At 43.4% G+C, this 15,692-nt stretch overlaps 1 protein-coding gene across 2 annotated transcripts; it reads left to right on the top strand.

Annotated features, from left to right (window-relative positions):
* Positions 1-121: 121 nt before the first annotated feature.
* On the top strand, positions 122-13,946 carry LOC121545473 (lethal(3)malignant brain tumor-like protein 1). 2 transcript variants are annotated; one of them, XM_041856021.2, is made up of 22 exons: positions 122-225; positions 1,170-1,332; positions 1,547-1,728; positions 2,376-2,499; positions 7,174-7,339; positions 7,597-7,732; positions 7,934-7,970; positions 8,079-8,170; positions 8,303-8,407; positions 8,662-8,797; positions 9,003-9,094; positions 9,203-9,354; positions 9,467-9,543; positions 9,661-9,746; positions 9,899-10,009; positions 11,224-11,365; positions 11,475-11,574; positions 11,706-11,906; positions 12,020-12,069; positions 12,276-12,433; positions 12,811-12,873; positions 13,052-13,946. In XM_041856021.2, the coding sequence occupies exons 2-22, from the start codon at positions 1,191-1,193 to the stop codon at positions 13,184-13,186; spliced, it is 2,487 nt and encodes an 828-aa protein (XP_041711955.1). In that variant the 5' UTR covers positions 122-225; positions 1,170-1,190; the 3' UTR covers positions 13,187-13,946. The 2 variants fall into 2 exon arrangements, with proteins under 2 accessions (XP_041711955.1, XP_041711954.1); XM_041856020.2 differs by lacking the exon at positions 122-225 and adding an exon at positions 256-331.
* Positions 13,947-15,692: the final 1,746 nt, after the last annotated feature.

Here is a 15,692-nt window from a genome sequence, read left to right on the forward strand (position 1 = left end):
AATCCGTGAACATGATGATTGACAGTGAAATTGTGTTCATGTTAACATAATAGATTGTATTCTTGACGTGAAAAGCGGTGGGGAGAGGTTGTGGTTGAAACAATTTTGGATGCTATTTATTTCATGGAATTGGAGCGATGCATTTGAATAAGATGAATGAATCCGCTGTGGGGTGAGCTGCGCATGCGTGATTTTAAGATTCTGACCCGCAAGAAGATACCGCTGGTAAGCTAAATTTAGTCTCAAATTGATCAGCTAATATGCATGTATATTGCTTTGACTTGCCTGCAATAAGCGCTACAGAATCCTGAAATTATAACGCTTGCAGATGGTAAGAGAATTTGTCATTTTCTTGCGGTTGACATCCAGCATGCATCGACAATTAGTCATAAAGCTGTTTTTGGTATCGCAAATCATTTAAGAATTCAATATATTCTGTAATTCGATAGTTCTCTGGAAACGTGATATAATAGGCTTAACGGTCCGCAACATAATATGGATTTTATTTATTTTTTCTCGCCTGCATGTCATGAAACGATGTCATTCATTCGAAATCTTGCCAGGATTTGTTGCTTTGTACATTTTCACAAATTAGTCTTTTTTTTTCTTCTCAAATAGCTTCAAGGATTTCTGATCCTCCGCCATTTTACAGCTGAATTGCTGTGTTTTGTTAAATTAATAATATAATTATATTTTGCTTTGTGGCTCTACTTTCCCTTGTTATTCGTAGAGGAGCGTTGTCAAATAAAGCATTTGACATTACAGAGAGGTCATAATAGTTAAATTAAATGGTTTCTTTTAAAATAAATCATTCCCCGAATGTACTTTATCTCCGATGCTGTCAAGTGAGACTAAAAGTCAATCATTCCATTTTCAGGGTTTCCTCACAACACTGCAGAAAACAGCATTTTATTGCTAAAATGAGAAGAATGGCAGCACATCTGTACAGGGAATTGTCCCACATATTTTGCTGTTTAGTGGTAATAGAGAACAAGACTGTGGATGCAGGGGATGCATAATATGGGGAAGAAATCGGAATCCTCTAACCTTTCTGGCGTTCAGGACCCATAGCACTCTGTATTCCAATGTCACTTCACCTGTCATTCTAATCCTAATAAATATGTGAAATTGTGATGGTTAAACTGACATCAGTATGATCTTTTTTTCAGAGGCAGTAAGTGAAGTCTGCCATGAGTGCCAAAGTAGAGCTGGATGTTTCAGCCAAAGAAGCAGATCCCAATCCTCCCACTGACTCCAGTGATGCCCTCTCCTCCAATGACAGCCTGTCAAAGAAGACACACCCACAGACCACCACAGCACTCATCCTGCCTGGTGAGATAAGGCCACCATAACACTCCTTGAACTATGACACTCAATAGTGTTCCGTAATGTATTGCACCCTGAACATTCTTCAACTCAGAGATATGCTGCACACTGTCCTAAATTTCGACAAACCAGAGAGGGTACATACTACCCTCCTACTAGTTTCACGCAGCTACATGTCACATTTGCTCAGAACTTAGAAGACTGGCCCCTCTCTCCCCAGCCCCTGTTCCCAGTACACAGAAGGTGGAGGTCTCTACAGGTGCTGCTGAGGCAGGTAATGGAGCCACAGCTGGAGAGGTGGAAACCCCCACTCTAGCCCCCCAGGTTGGCGGGGCCTGTAGCATCGTCCATGTGCTGGAGTGGAAAGAAGGGATGGCCATCTTACCCAGCAACAACCTTAAGGTGAATGACATCTCATGGCCATTTTATGTTATTATAAGCATAGGGTTCTCTAGTATTAGGCATTGTTGGAGTAAAGAGGCACCATGTATGCCAGCCTGGTCTCATAGACTAGACATAACATAGTAAATGTAAAAACATAGTAAATGTAAATCTGGAACACTCAAATTAGTATGATATGTTTGGTATGGTTACATAAGACAAGACAGAAGGTTGCCCGAAGGTTGCGTGTTCGAATCTCAAAACGGACAACTTTAGCATTTTAGCTAATTAGCAACTTTGCAACTACTTACTACTTGTTGCTCCTTTGCAACTACTTAGCATGTTAGCTAACCTTATAACTTTAACCCCTTGCCAAACTAATGTTAGCCACCTAGCTAACGTTAGCCACAACAAATTGGAATTCGTAACATCATACGTTTTGCAAATTCGTAACATATTGTACGAATTGCAATTTGTAACATATTGTACGAATTGCAATTCATAACATTTCATACAAATTGTAATTCGTAACATATCATACGAAATGGACATCCACAAATGAATGCATACGAAACGTAACATGTCACACTAATTGGAGTGTGCTGGATTTACCCCTGAGTCCAGGTTGTGTATGCACATGGTTGAAATTCAGTATGTGTATTTTTCAGTTCTGTGTGAGTGACTGTGGAACACTGGAGATGATCAGCCAAGGGAAAATCAGCAGTGCTGAACCAGCAGTAATGGTGTCTGGGAAAATACCTGACTCAAAAAACAGGCCAACTAAAAAAACAGGTAGGCCACTGGAAATTAGTAATATTGTGTGTTTTCTGCAGCTTAACAGTCTCTTAACTAAACCCTAATGAAAATAATCTAGCTAGTGAACTAGCAAGTTCACACATCATATTTCATTCCAGAAATATCCTCAAAAACTATTAAGAGCTTTAAACAGGTCAACATTCACAAGGCCGCAGGACCAGAGGGATGTCTTCACTGACATTTTCAACCTCTCCTGACCGAGTCTGTAATACCTGCATGTTTCAAGCAGACCACCATAGTCCCTGTGCCCAAGAACGCCAAGGTAACCTGCCTAAATGACTACCGCCCCATAGCACTCATGTCTGTAGCCATGAAGTGCTTTGAAAGGCTGGTCATGGCTCACATCAACCCCATCATCCCAGAAACCCTAGACCCACTACAATTCGCATACAGCCCCAACAGATCCACAGATGACGCAATCTCCATTGCACTCCACAATGCCCTTACCCACCTGGACAAAAGGAACACCTACGTGAGAATGCTGTCCGTTGACTACAGCTCAGCGTTAAACACCATAGTGCCCTCAAAACTATCACTAAGCTAAGGACCCTGGGACTAAACACCTCCCTCTGCAACTGGATCCTGGACTTCCTGACGGGCCGCCCCCAGGTGGTAAGGGTAGGCAACAACACATCTGCCACGCTGACCCTCAACACGGGGGCCCCTCAGGGGAAGTGCTTAGTCCCCTCCTGTACTCCCTGTTCACCCACGACTCCATTCACATCGACGGGGCTGTAGTGGAGTGGGTCGAGAGCTTCAAGTTCCTTGGCGTCCACATCACTAACAAACTATCATGGTCCAAACACACCAAGACAGTCTTGAAGATGGCACGACAACGTCTATTCCCCCACGGGGGGGTCCTCAGATCCTCAAAAAGTTATAGTCCTCCAAAAGGCTCCTTAACAGCTTCTACCCCCAAGCCATTAGACTGCTAAACAGTGAATCAAATGGCTACCCAGAATATTTGCATTGCCCCCCTTTTTTAAGCTGCTGCTACTCGCTGTTTATTATCTATGCATAGTCACTTTACCCCTACCTACACTACCGTTCAAAAGTTTTAGAACACCTACTCATTCAAGGGTTTTTCTGTATTTTTAATATTTTCTACATTGTAGAATAATGGTGAAGAGAACAAAACTATGAAATAACCCATTTTTTATTTTTTTTGTCATTTTAGCAGACGCTCTTATCCAGAGCGACTTACAGTTAGTGAATACATATATATATTTTTTTTATACTGGCCCCCCGTGGGAATCGAACCCACAACCCTGGCGTTGCAAACGCCATGCTCTATCAACTGAGCTACATCCCTGCCGGCCATTCCCTCCCCTACCCTGGACGACGCTGGGCCAATTGTGCGCCGCCCATGAGTCTCCCGGTCGCGGCCGGCTGCGACAGAGCCTGGATTCGAACCAGGATCTCTAGTGGCACAGTTAGCACTGCGATGCGGCGCCTTAGACCACTGTGCCAGTCAGGAGACATATGGAATCATGTAGTAACCAAAAAAGTGTTAAACAAATCAAATATATTTTATATTTGAGATTCTTCAAATAGCCACCCTTTGCCTTGATGACAGCTTTGCACACTCTTGGCATTCTCTCAACCAGCTTCATGACGTAGTCACCTGCAATGCATTTCAATAATCAGGTGTGCCCTCTTAAAAGTTAATTTGTGGAATTTCTTTCCTTAATGCGTTTGAGCCAATCAGTGGTGTTGTGACAAGGTAGGGGGGGGTATACAGAAGATAGCCCTATTTAGTAAAATACCAAGTCCATATTATGGCAAGAACAGCTCAAATAAGCAAAGAGAAACGACCGTCCATCATTACTTTAAGACAAGAAGGTCAGTCAATGCGGAAAATTTCAAGAACTTTGAACATTTCTTCAAGTGCAGTCGCAAAAACCATCAAGCGCTATGATGAAACTGGCTCTCATGAGGTCTTTCACAGGAATGGAAGACCCAGAGTTACCTCTGCTGCTGAGGATAAGTTCATTATAGTTATCAGCCTCAGAAATTGCAGCCTAAATGCTTCACAGAGTTCAAGTCACAGACACATCTCAACATCAACTGTTCAGAGGGGACTGTGTGAATCAGGCCTTCATGGTCGAATTGCTGCAAAGAAACCACTACTAAAGGACACCAATAAGAAGAAGAGACTTGCTTGGGCCAAGAAACACGAGCAATGGACATTAGACCGTGGAAATGTGTCCTTTGGTCTGGAGTCCAAATTGGAGATTTTTGGTTCCAACTGCCATGTCTTTGTGAGACACGGTGTGGGTGAACGGATGATCTCCGCATGTGTATTTCCCACCGTAAAGCATGGAGGAGGAGGTGTTAGGGTGTGGGGGGTTTTCTGGTGACACTGTCTGTGATTTATTTAGAATTCAAGGCACACTTAACCAGCATGGCTACCACAGCATTCTGCAGCGATGCGCCATCCCATCTGGTTTGGGCTTAGTGGGACTATCATTTGTTTTTCAACAGGACAATGACCCAACACACCTCCAGGCTGTGTAAGGGCTATTTGACCAAGAAGGAGAGTGATGGTGTGCTGCATCAGATGACCTGGCCTCCACAATCCCCCGACCTCAACCAAATTGAGATGGATTGGGATGAGTCGGACCGCGGAGTGAACGAAAAGCAGCCAACAAGTGCTCAGCATATGTAGGAACTCCTTCAAGGCTGTTGGAAAAGCATTCCAGGTGAAGCTGGTTGAGAGAATGCCAAGAGTGTGCAAAGCTGTCATCAAGGCAAAGGGTGGCTATTTGTTTAACAGTTTTTTGGTTACTACATGATTCCATATGTGTTATTTCATAGTTTTGATGTCTTCACTTATTATTCTACAATGTAGAAAATAGTAAAAATACAGAAAAACCCTTGAATGAGTAGGTGTTCTAAAACTTTTGACCGGTACTGTACATGTACATATTACCTCAATTACCTCGACTAACCTGTGCCACTGCACATTGATTCGGTACCGATACCCCCTGTATACAGTGCATTCTGAAAGTTTTCAGACCTCTTGACTTTTTCCACATTTTGTTACGTAAATAAAAAAACAGAATTCAGACCCTTTGCTATGAGACTCAAAATTGAGCTCAGGTGCATCCTGTTTCCATTGATCCTCCTTGAGATATTTCTACAACTTTATTGGAGTCCACCTGTGGTAAATTCAATTGATTGGACATGATTTGGAAAGGCACACACCTGTCTATATAAGGTTCCACAGTTGACAGTGCATGTCAGAGTAAAAACCAAGCCATGAGGTTGAAGTAATTGTCCGTCGAGCTCCGAGACAGGATTATGTCGAGGCACAGATCTGGGAAAGGGTACCAAAAAATGTCTGCAGCATTGAAGGTCCCCAAGAACACAGTGGCCTCCATCATTCTTAAATGGAAGAAGTTTGGAACCACCAAGACTCTTACTAGAGCTGGTCGCCTGGCCAATCTGAGCAATCGGGGGAGAAGGGCCTTGGTCAGGGAGGTGACCAAGAACCCGATGGTCAATCTGACAGAGCTCCAGAGTTCCTCTGTGGAGATGGGAGAACATTCCAGAAGGACAACCATCTCTGCAGCACTCCACCAATCAGGCCTTTATGGTAGAGTGGCCAGACGGAAGCCACTCCTCAGTAAAAGGCACATGACAGCCCACTTGGAGTTTGCCAAAGGGCACCTAAAGGACAAGATTCTCTGGTCTGATGAAACCAAGCTTGAAATCTTTGGCCTGAATGCCAAGTGTCATGTCTGGAGGAAACCTGGCACCATCCCTACGGTGAAGCATGGTGGTGGCAGCATCATGCTGTGGGGATGTTTTTCAGCGGCAGGGATTGGGAGACTAGTCAGGATCGAGGGAAAGATGAACGGAGCAAAGTACCAAAAGATCCTCGATGAAAACCTGTTCAGGACCTCAGACTGGGGCCAAGGTTCACCTTCCAACAGGACAACGACCCTAAGAACACATCCAAGATAACGCAGTAGTGGCTTCGGGACAAATCTCTGAATGTTGTTGTGTGGCCCAGCCAGAGCCCGGACTTGAACCCGCTCAAACATCTCTGGCGAGACCTGAAAATAGCTGTGCAGCGTCGCTCCCCATCCAACCTGACAGAGCTTGAGATGATCTGCAGAGAAGAATGGGTGAAACTCCCCAAATACAGGGGTGCCAAGCTTGTAGCGTCATACCCAAGAAGACTCGAGGCTGTAATCGCTGCCAAAGGTGCTTCAACAAAGTACTGAGTAAAGGGTCTGTATACTTATGTAAATGTGATAATTCCGTTTTTTAAATTGTAATACATTTGCAGAAATGTCTAAAAACCTGTTTTGCTTTGTCGTTATGGGTTATTGTGTGTAGATTAATGAGGGAAAAAAACAATTTCATCCATTTTTGAATAAGGCTGTAACTTAACAGAATGTGGGAAAAGTCAAGGGGTCTGAATACTTTCCGAATGCACTATATAGCCGCGTTTATTGTTACTTTTTTTCTAACTTTAGTTAATTTGATTTTGTATTTATTGTTTTAGCAATTTTTAAAAAAACTTTAAAACAAATTCTGCATTGTTGGTTAAGGGCTTGTAAGTAAGCATTTCACAGTAAGGTCTACACCTGTTGTATTCGGCGCATGTGACAAATAAAATTTGATTTGATTCCATTGTAGATGTGGTGTCTCCTCTCAGCTCTGTGGGTGGTGTGGCCGTGGAACAGGAGAGGCCCATCAAGACTGAGCCTAAGACCCATGGAGGGCCAGGCCAACAGGAGAGCTGTGATCTTATGGCACAGAGAACCTACCCAGAGCAGCTACGCAGGGAGCCCATGACTGACAAGTAAGTACTGAAGGCTGAAGCCTATCCACACTTTAGAAAATAATGTTTTGTGATAACATCCTTTTACCATTGAAAGTGCAATTTATGCTCAATTAAAATCAAGGAAGCATGATAAGCATACAGTGGTTGCTCAGACACAAAACAAACAAACTGCAGGAAGATATTAACCACCATGCAGAAGATGTAACATAGGTCATAGGTAGCCTAAGGCAAAACTTTGTGTAGTGGACTCAACTATTCTCTTATCTGGCCCTTAGGAGGGGGGGAGGTGCAGAGAAGATTCCTGGGGGCAGGGTAGCATCTCTGGACCCTGAGCTGCTCAAACCCATGAAGAAGAGGAAGAGGAAGGACTACCTGAGTCCGTCAGAGGAAGAGTTTGAGTTGGATGGCATGGTGGGAAATGCTCGAGTGTCACTCTATCCCACATAAATCATGCACAATGTAGTAGTATATTTTGTTGTTGTAATAAGTAAATGACCTCACATGTATGTGATGGCCGTATGCATCAATAAACAATTTTGTTCAGTACAACTATTCATAGTGGAGGCACTGTCTTTGTTGTAGTAAATGTATGTCTTGTATTTGTGGTTCTAGGATTACTTGAAGACAGAAAGCAGACACAACAAAGCGGGTAAGAATCAGCAAAATGTTATATAAAAAACCCTATATTCAAGTCATATTTCCGTTGTGTCAGAACTCCCATAAGCTTTATGTTGTGTTTTCTGTCTGTGTACAACAGGTGCTGGTGAAGTCAATATGGAGCTGTGGACATGGGGACAGTATCTGGAGGAGACCAAAGCAGTGGCAGCTCCGGCCAAACTCTTTCAAGAGGTGGGTTTTATTCTCTTTCGATACATACTAAATGAGAGAACAAAAGTTGATATTCTTTGCATATTAAAGTGTGTGTGAGTGGGCATGTGTGTAAGGCTGTGCTTTTCTCACTATGACCCCCTGTATTTCCAGTCTCAGAGGGTCCCGCAGTGCAAAAGCAGCTTCCGCCAGGGCATGAAGTTAGAGGGCGTCGACCCCCAGCACCCCTCCATGTACTTTGTTCTGTCTGTGGCTGAGGTACTGTGTGCAGCGCTGCTCAACCTACAGTCACATGTTCTTTGAGGTTTGCTTCTACCTCTCTCCCTGTCCTGACTGTTTTTCTTCATACACACTACACACTCTGACTGAACACATTGAAGAATAACAGAGAGAGAGCGAGAGCGATATAAGGCAAGAGACAGGAAGAGAGGAATCCACATAACTGGGGAAAGACACGGAGAGAGATTTGGGGAGACATGGTTTGACTCCTGTCTGTCTTGTCCTGTCTGTAGGTTTGTGGCTACAGGCTGCGTCTCCATTTTGACGGCTACTCAGACTGTCATGACTTCTGGGTAAACGCCAACTGCCCCGACATCCACCCGGCGGGATGGTGTGAGAGCACTGGACACAAACTGTACACCCCCAAAGATAAGAATACACTGGGCTTTGGTTTGGGGTTGGGCTGCGCTTTGGACACTGATTTGTTTAATGTTCACATTTTGATTGTGGCGCAGAACATTCGCCCAAGCATCCAAAGTATCTAATTCATAAAGTAATTAATGAGAATGTCCTTATTGGAGTATTGGTCCAGGAAAATGTCCACATCATATGTTTGTGTCTGTTTGTGCCACAGGCTGCAAAGAGGAGGAGTTCTCCTGGGCCAGCTACCTGAGAATGAGTAAAGCACAAGTTGCCCCTAAAGAGGTGTTTGCCAGCCCTGGAAGAGTAAGTATAAGCACGACTCTTATCCTCAATCAGTGGCATGCATCTGCCTGAAGTAAGTAACTGTAAGCGGCTAATGTGGTGTGTTTGTGTTGGTGGCCCCCTGGTCAGACGGATACGGAGTGTGGCTTTGAGGTGGGCATGAAGCTGGAGGCGGTCGACCGCATGAACCCCTCTCTCATCTGCGTGGCGACCGTGACCGACGTGGTGGACGACCGCTTCCTGGTTCACTTTGATAACTGGGACGACACGTACGATTACTGGTGAGGCCATTTTTCATGGCTTCTCTAAAATAAGTACTGTGCAGTTTTAGTAGCCATGATACCATGATTTATATTCTAAACTGATTGGTCGATGTTGCATTACCCCATCCAGGTGTGACGCCAGCAGTCCATACATCCATCCTATTGGCTGGTGCCAAGAGAGGAGCCTCCCCCTCACGCCACCTCAAGGTGACTGACAAAGTTCTAAGATATGAATATAGATCTAATAAGTGAACTATAGGGAATGCAGTGGCATTTCACACACACCTATGAACTAGATCCCATGTGCCCTGTCTGTCCTGTCAGATTACCCAGACCCAGGCAGGTTCTCCTGGCCAAGGTACCTCGACGAGACTGGCTCTACCGCCGTGTCTGCTGAGGCTTTTAAAGTGGTGAGTACTGAAAACTTGAATCCTTTTTGGTGGGGTAAAGTGCAGTTGTGAACATAATTACTGTTATGAGGTAAGGAGTTGAAATGAGATTAACTATAGGGACTGATTTGAGGTTAATTGGCGTTGTGTGATGATGATGTGACCCTCCGCAGCGTCCTGCCCATGGCTTCCAGGCTCAGATGAAGCTGGAGGTGGTGGACAAAAGGAGCCCCGGCCTGATCCGGGTGGCCACAGTGGAGGAGGTCGACACCCACCGCATTAAGGTCAACCAACAGTGTGTGTGTGTTAGTGATGCGCAGGTCAGCTGTTTGTTCACCCACCCGCAATTGCAAATAACCCATCCGCAACCGCCCGACTATACACTGAGTGTACAAAACATTAAGAACACCTGCTCTTTCCATGATATAGACTGACCAGGTGTGAAAGATATGGTCCCTTTTTGATGTCACTTGTTAAATCCACTTCAAATCAGTGTAGATGAAGGGGAGGAGACAGGTTAAAGAAGGATTTTTGAAGCCTTGAGACAATTGAGACATGGATTGTGTATGTGTGCCATTCAGAGGGTGAATGGGCAAGACAAAACGATTTAAGTGCCTTTGAATGGGGTATGGTAGTAGGTGCCAGGTGCACCGGTTTGTCTGAAGAACTGCAACGCTGCTGGGTTTTTCACGCTCAACAGTTTCCCGTGTGTATCAAGAATGGTCCACCACCCAAAGGACATCCAGCCAACTTGACACAACTGTTGGAAGCATTGGAGTCAACATGGGCCAGCATCCCTGTGGAACACTTTCGACACCTTGTAGAGTCCATGCCCCGACAAATTGAGGCTGTTCTGAGGGGGGGAACTCATATATTAGGAAGGTGTTCCTAATTTTTGGTATACTCAGTGTATGTGATAAAGTGAAAATCTGAGGCCCGCACTCGACCCTAACCCGCATATATAGAAAATGCGCTGTACAGTTCCCCTTTTTTCTCTTGAACATTTATTGAACAATGACATTTTTCTTGAACATTTCTTCATTTATTTATTAAATATTTAGGTCTATTGAACAGTAGCCTAATGTTTTTCTGAAACAAAAAAATTCAAACAATTGCCTAAATTGACACCTTGCGCATGGTTTTTATGCCCAAGTTCCCTAAAGCATGTGGGGATTGCTGTGTATTTGGCGCACGTTAGTCCCTAAGGCTTATGCACTAATGCCAAATAAAAAATTACGAAAGAAAAACCTCAATGTAACCTATAGATATGAATTGCACAAGATAATACATTTTTTATACAGTGTTTTTTTTTTCGCCCTTCATCCACAATATTTCATGACCCTAAACCCACCCGCCCGTGGATACAACGTGGGGACTGCAGGTTATGAGTCAACCCGCGCATCGCTAGTGTGCGTGTCTTGCGGTTGTATGTGCCAGTGCCACTACTACACTCCCATAACTATATCATATTATACCATATTATACCATACTCCCACAGATCCATTTTGATGGCTGGAGTCATATGTATGATGAGTGGATGGACTCGGACCACCCTGACACCCACCCGGTCGGCTGGTGTGAGAGTACGGGTCACCCGCTAAAAGTCCCACCCCCTGAGTCCAACAAAACCCAACAACTTGGTAACAGCTACCATACTTCTCTAACTCTACTTCACCTTGAAATGAGTGCTTAAATGTTCTGTTTGATGATGTTGGGCTCTGTGTATGTTTGTGTGTGTGTTTTAATAAGGCCCCAGGGAACCTGCAACCACAGGCCAGTCCAGTTTCTCCTCCATGCCTTGCAAAGTAATCAGCCACTCCAGATCCACCAAGTACAGCTTCCATCACAGGTCAGTAGTCGCCAGAAACAGGTCTCTGAAATGCCTATGAAGCAGTAAATGTAAGTGGATGTGTTCCATACCAACCTTATGATTACGTTATCATGATGTTATAATGAAGTCAACTCTACTGTTTGAAACAGGAAGTGTCCGACACCTGGATGTGATGGCTCGGGTCACGTGACTGGGCGGTTCACAGCGCATCACTGTCTGTCAGGCTGCCCATTGGCTGAGCGAAACCAGGGCAGACTCAAGACCGACCTATCAGATACAGAGGGGAGTGGAGCCAAGCGGAACATCTTAGTCTTTGGCCAAAGGACCAAAAAGTCCCGGTACCATGGCAGGTAAGCCTCATGTTAACAGTGGCTAAGGCTGTTATAGTCATAGTGGTATATTGATATAACCTCTGCTACTGTAGCCCCCCTTCTCACCAGTTTCTCTCTTTTTCTATTGTCAGGATTGGCCGTCCCCCCAAGTATAGAAAAAGCCAGCATAGAGCGTACCAGAGTGAGTATCACAGCTTTATGCTCTGTACACAGTACACATACTTACTGTATCTATTTATGTCTATGGCCGCACTCTGATTATCTATGGCCTCATTATGAGTTTACTGCATCCTATATACAGTATTCTATGTGTATGTGTTACATGCGTTACTATGTGTGATTTTGTGTGTGCCGACGTGTATGTGTGTGTGGTTTCCTGTGTTGCAGCGATAGCCACAGAGGGTATGTGCCCGTCTCTGTTCATGTCTGCCCTGTCGGCCCACCCGGACCGAACCCTGTCTCTGTGCTGGGAGCAACACTGCAAACTGCTGCCTGGCGTCCAGGGCATCCATGCTACACAGGTGGCAGCATGGACCGTGGAGGAGGTGGGAGCTGTAATACTCACCCAAGTTCTCCGTCACTGCAACGGATTTCCAGTTTGAGGGGGGATTATGATTTTGGGTTAAAAATAAATAAAAACACTCCAGAACATCTCAAACTAGATATAAAGTATGTAGAAATGATAATGGACCTATAATGAACATTTTCAAATAAAATGGATGCACTCACTACTGTAAGTTGCTCTGGATAACAGCATCTGCTAAATGACTAAAATGTAAATAACTGCCCTTGACAAACACATCGGTCGTAAAAAAAAATATGTGCGGCCTTTGTTGTTGTTGCTTTAACCCCTATTTATCTTTGGCTTCAACAAACGGGTGGAGCAGAGTACATTGGTAACTCTTTGTGTTCTGTGTATCAGGTCTTTGGATTTGTCCAGAAACTGACTGGTTGTGAAGAACAAGCCTGTGTCTTCAAAGAGGAAGTGAGTACAATGTTAATTGATAATTAAGTATGAAGTAATGAAACAAACAGGAGCCCATTTAAAACAGTTAAATTAAGTAATTTAAGTTACATTCTGTTGTCCTCTATTGTTGTTTTGTTTGTATGATTCACTTTTTTATATTCCTGCGATTGAGAGTTTCTTGTCTATTTCTCCTCAGATGATTGACGGAGAGGCCTTCCTATTACTGACACAGACTGACATCGTCAAAATCATGAACATCAAGCTCGGTCCCGCCCTCAAGATCTCCAACGCCATTTTAATGTTCAAGAGTACTGACGAAGGCCTCAAGTGATCCCGTCCCCACTCCGCCAGAGACTCCGTGACCAATCATCATGTGCCAAATTCATCCAGAACCCTACCCCTGTTATGTGTTTGGTGTTCAGTACCCATCAGAGAGAGAGAGAGAACATGAGAGGGGGCTGAGAGAAGAAAGTAAGTGGGGTGAGAGTGGAAAAGAGATGGGGACAGAACTGAGAAAGTGAATGAAGAAAACAGGGAAAAAGTGTAAGCAAATGTTTTTATAATGTTGCTTCACTGCTCGTGCAATAAAAGGAGTAAAATCTTACCTGAAAGTGTAAGCAGCTTCGAAAGATATACTTTTTTCATTTATGCAAAAAATATATGGAATTATTTATGTGGGATGATGTTTTACTGCAATTTTGTGTCACAGATTTGAAATCGAGGGTGGTTGTATGCTGCTGTTCCTATACTTGGTCACTAGATAGAGCATATGGACAGTTTTTAATACCAGAAAAGGTTTCAATTTTCTCAAGTACTGATCTTACGTGAGATAAATTCAAAATCATGTTTCAAAATATGCATTTGAAAAGGTTTACATTTTCAGTCAGAAATATTAAGATATCTGGGGGATTTATTGTTTTGTATAATTTTTATATTTTATGTAGGCTTATGCACTGTATTTAAATAGAATCTTACAAGGGCTCCAGGATTCTTAGAACTATATTTCTCTCTGGTGGGCAAACTGTCACGATATTCTTGGGTCAAAATCATTCATTCCATATGTACAAATAAATGTCCAATTCAATCTCTTACTTGTCTTGACTTCAGTTGACTGGTGATGATGAAGTAAGTTCAATTCAAAATACTTTATCCTTATTAAATCGTGTATTTGTGCGCAGAGGGTCGTGCATATGGCAAGCAGTACCGATGCACCAAGTCATGTGTGCGCAGAGGGTAGTGACAGCTTCCACCCCCAAGCCATAAGACTGCTAAATAGTTAGTTTGGGTAGCTATTTGGTTAACTATCGACAATGACCCTTTTTTAACTAATTTTTTGACTCATCACATACGCTGCTGCTACTGTTTATTGTCAATCCTGTTTCTTCATCATTTTATTCCTAGTTATATGTACGTACTGTGCCTTCAGAAAGTATTCATACACCTTGACTTATTCTACGTTTTGTTGTGTTACAGCCTGAATTCAAAATGGATTAAATAAATACAAATTCTCACCCATCTACACACAATACCCCATAATGACAAAGTGAATGTTTTTAGATATGTTTGCTAATTTATTGAAAATGTAATACACAAATATGTCATTTACATAAGTATTCACACCCCTGAGTCAATACATCACCTTTGGCAGCGATTACAGCTGTGAGTTTATCTGGGTAAGTCTAACACCTGGATTGTACAATATTTACCCATTATTCTTTTCAAATTCTTCAAGCTCTGTCATTGCTAGACAACCATTTTAAGTCTTGCCATAGATTTTCAAGCCGATTTAAGTCAAAACTTTAACTCGGCCACTCAGGAACATTCACTGTCTTCTCGGTAAGCAACTCCAGTGTAGATTTAGCCTTGTGTTTATTGTCCTGCTGAAAGGTGACTTCATCTCCCAGTATGTTGGAAAGCAGACCGAACCAGGTTTTCCTCTAGGATTTTGCCTGTGCTTAGATTTTGCAGTTAATTTTTTATCCTGAAAAACTCCCCAGTCCTTAACGATTACAAGCGTACCCATAACATGATGCAGCCACCGCCATGCTTGAAAATATGGAGAGTGGTACTCAGTAATGTGTTGTGTTGGATTTGCCCCAAACATAACACTTTGTATTCAGGACAAAAAGTTAATTGCTTTGCCACATTTTTTGCAGTATTACTTTAGTGCCTTGTTGCAAACAGGAGGCATGTTTGAGAATATGTTTTATTCTGTACAGGCTTCGTTCTTTCCACTCTGTCAATTAGGTTAGTATTGTGGAGTAACTACATTTACATTTTAGTCATTTAGCAGACGCTCTTATACAGTGCATACATTATTTTTCATACTGGCCCCCCATGGGAATTGAACCCACAACCCTGGCGTTGCAAACACCATGCTCTACCAACTGAGCTACATCCCAGCCGGCCATTCCCTCCCCTACGCTGGACAACGCAGGTCACGGCCGGCTACGACAGAGCCTGGATTCAAACCAGGATCTCTAGTGGCACAGCTAGCACTGCGATGCAGTGCCTTAGACCACTGCGCCACTCGGGAGACTACAATGTTTTTGATCCATCCTCAGTTTTCTCCTATCACAGCCATTCAACTCTGTAACTGTTTTAAAGTCAACATTGGCCTCATGGTGAAATCCCTGAGTGGTTTCCTTCCTCTCCGGCAACTGAGTTAGGAAGGACGCCTATATCTTTGTAGTGACTCTGTGTATTGATACACCATCCAAAGTGTAATTAATAACTTCACCATGCTCAAAGGGATATTCAATGTCAGTTTTTTTTTTTTTTTTACCAGTAGGTGCCCTTTGCGAGGCATTGGAAAACCTCCCTAGTCTTTGTGGTTG

Source organism: Coregonus clupeaformis, chromosome 30 (assembly GCF_020615455.1).
Source record: "Coregonus clupeaformis isolate EN_2021a chromosome 30, ASM2061545v1, whole genome shotgun sequence".
Lineage (NCBI taxonomy): Eukaryota > Metazoa > Chordata > Actinopteri > Salmoniformes > Salmonidae > Coregonus > Coregonus clupeaformis.

Excerpts from the sequence above, each read along its gene's own strand:
- LOC121545473 (XM_041856021.2), top strand. The coding sequence starts at position 1,191 with ATGAGTGCCAAAGTAGAGCTGGATGTTTCAGCCAAAGAAGCAGATCCC. Across the intron at positions 7,733-7,933 it reads AGTTTGAGTTGGATGGCATG|GATTACTTGAAGACAGAAAG; the intron begins GTGGGAAATGCT and ends TTGTGGTTCTAG. Across the intron at positions 9,355-9,466 it reads GACGACACGTACGATTACTG|GTGTGACGCCAGCAGTCCAT; the intron begins GTGAGGCCATTT and ends TACCCCATCCAG.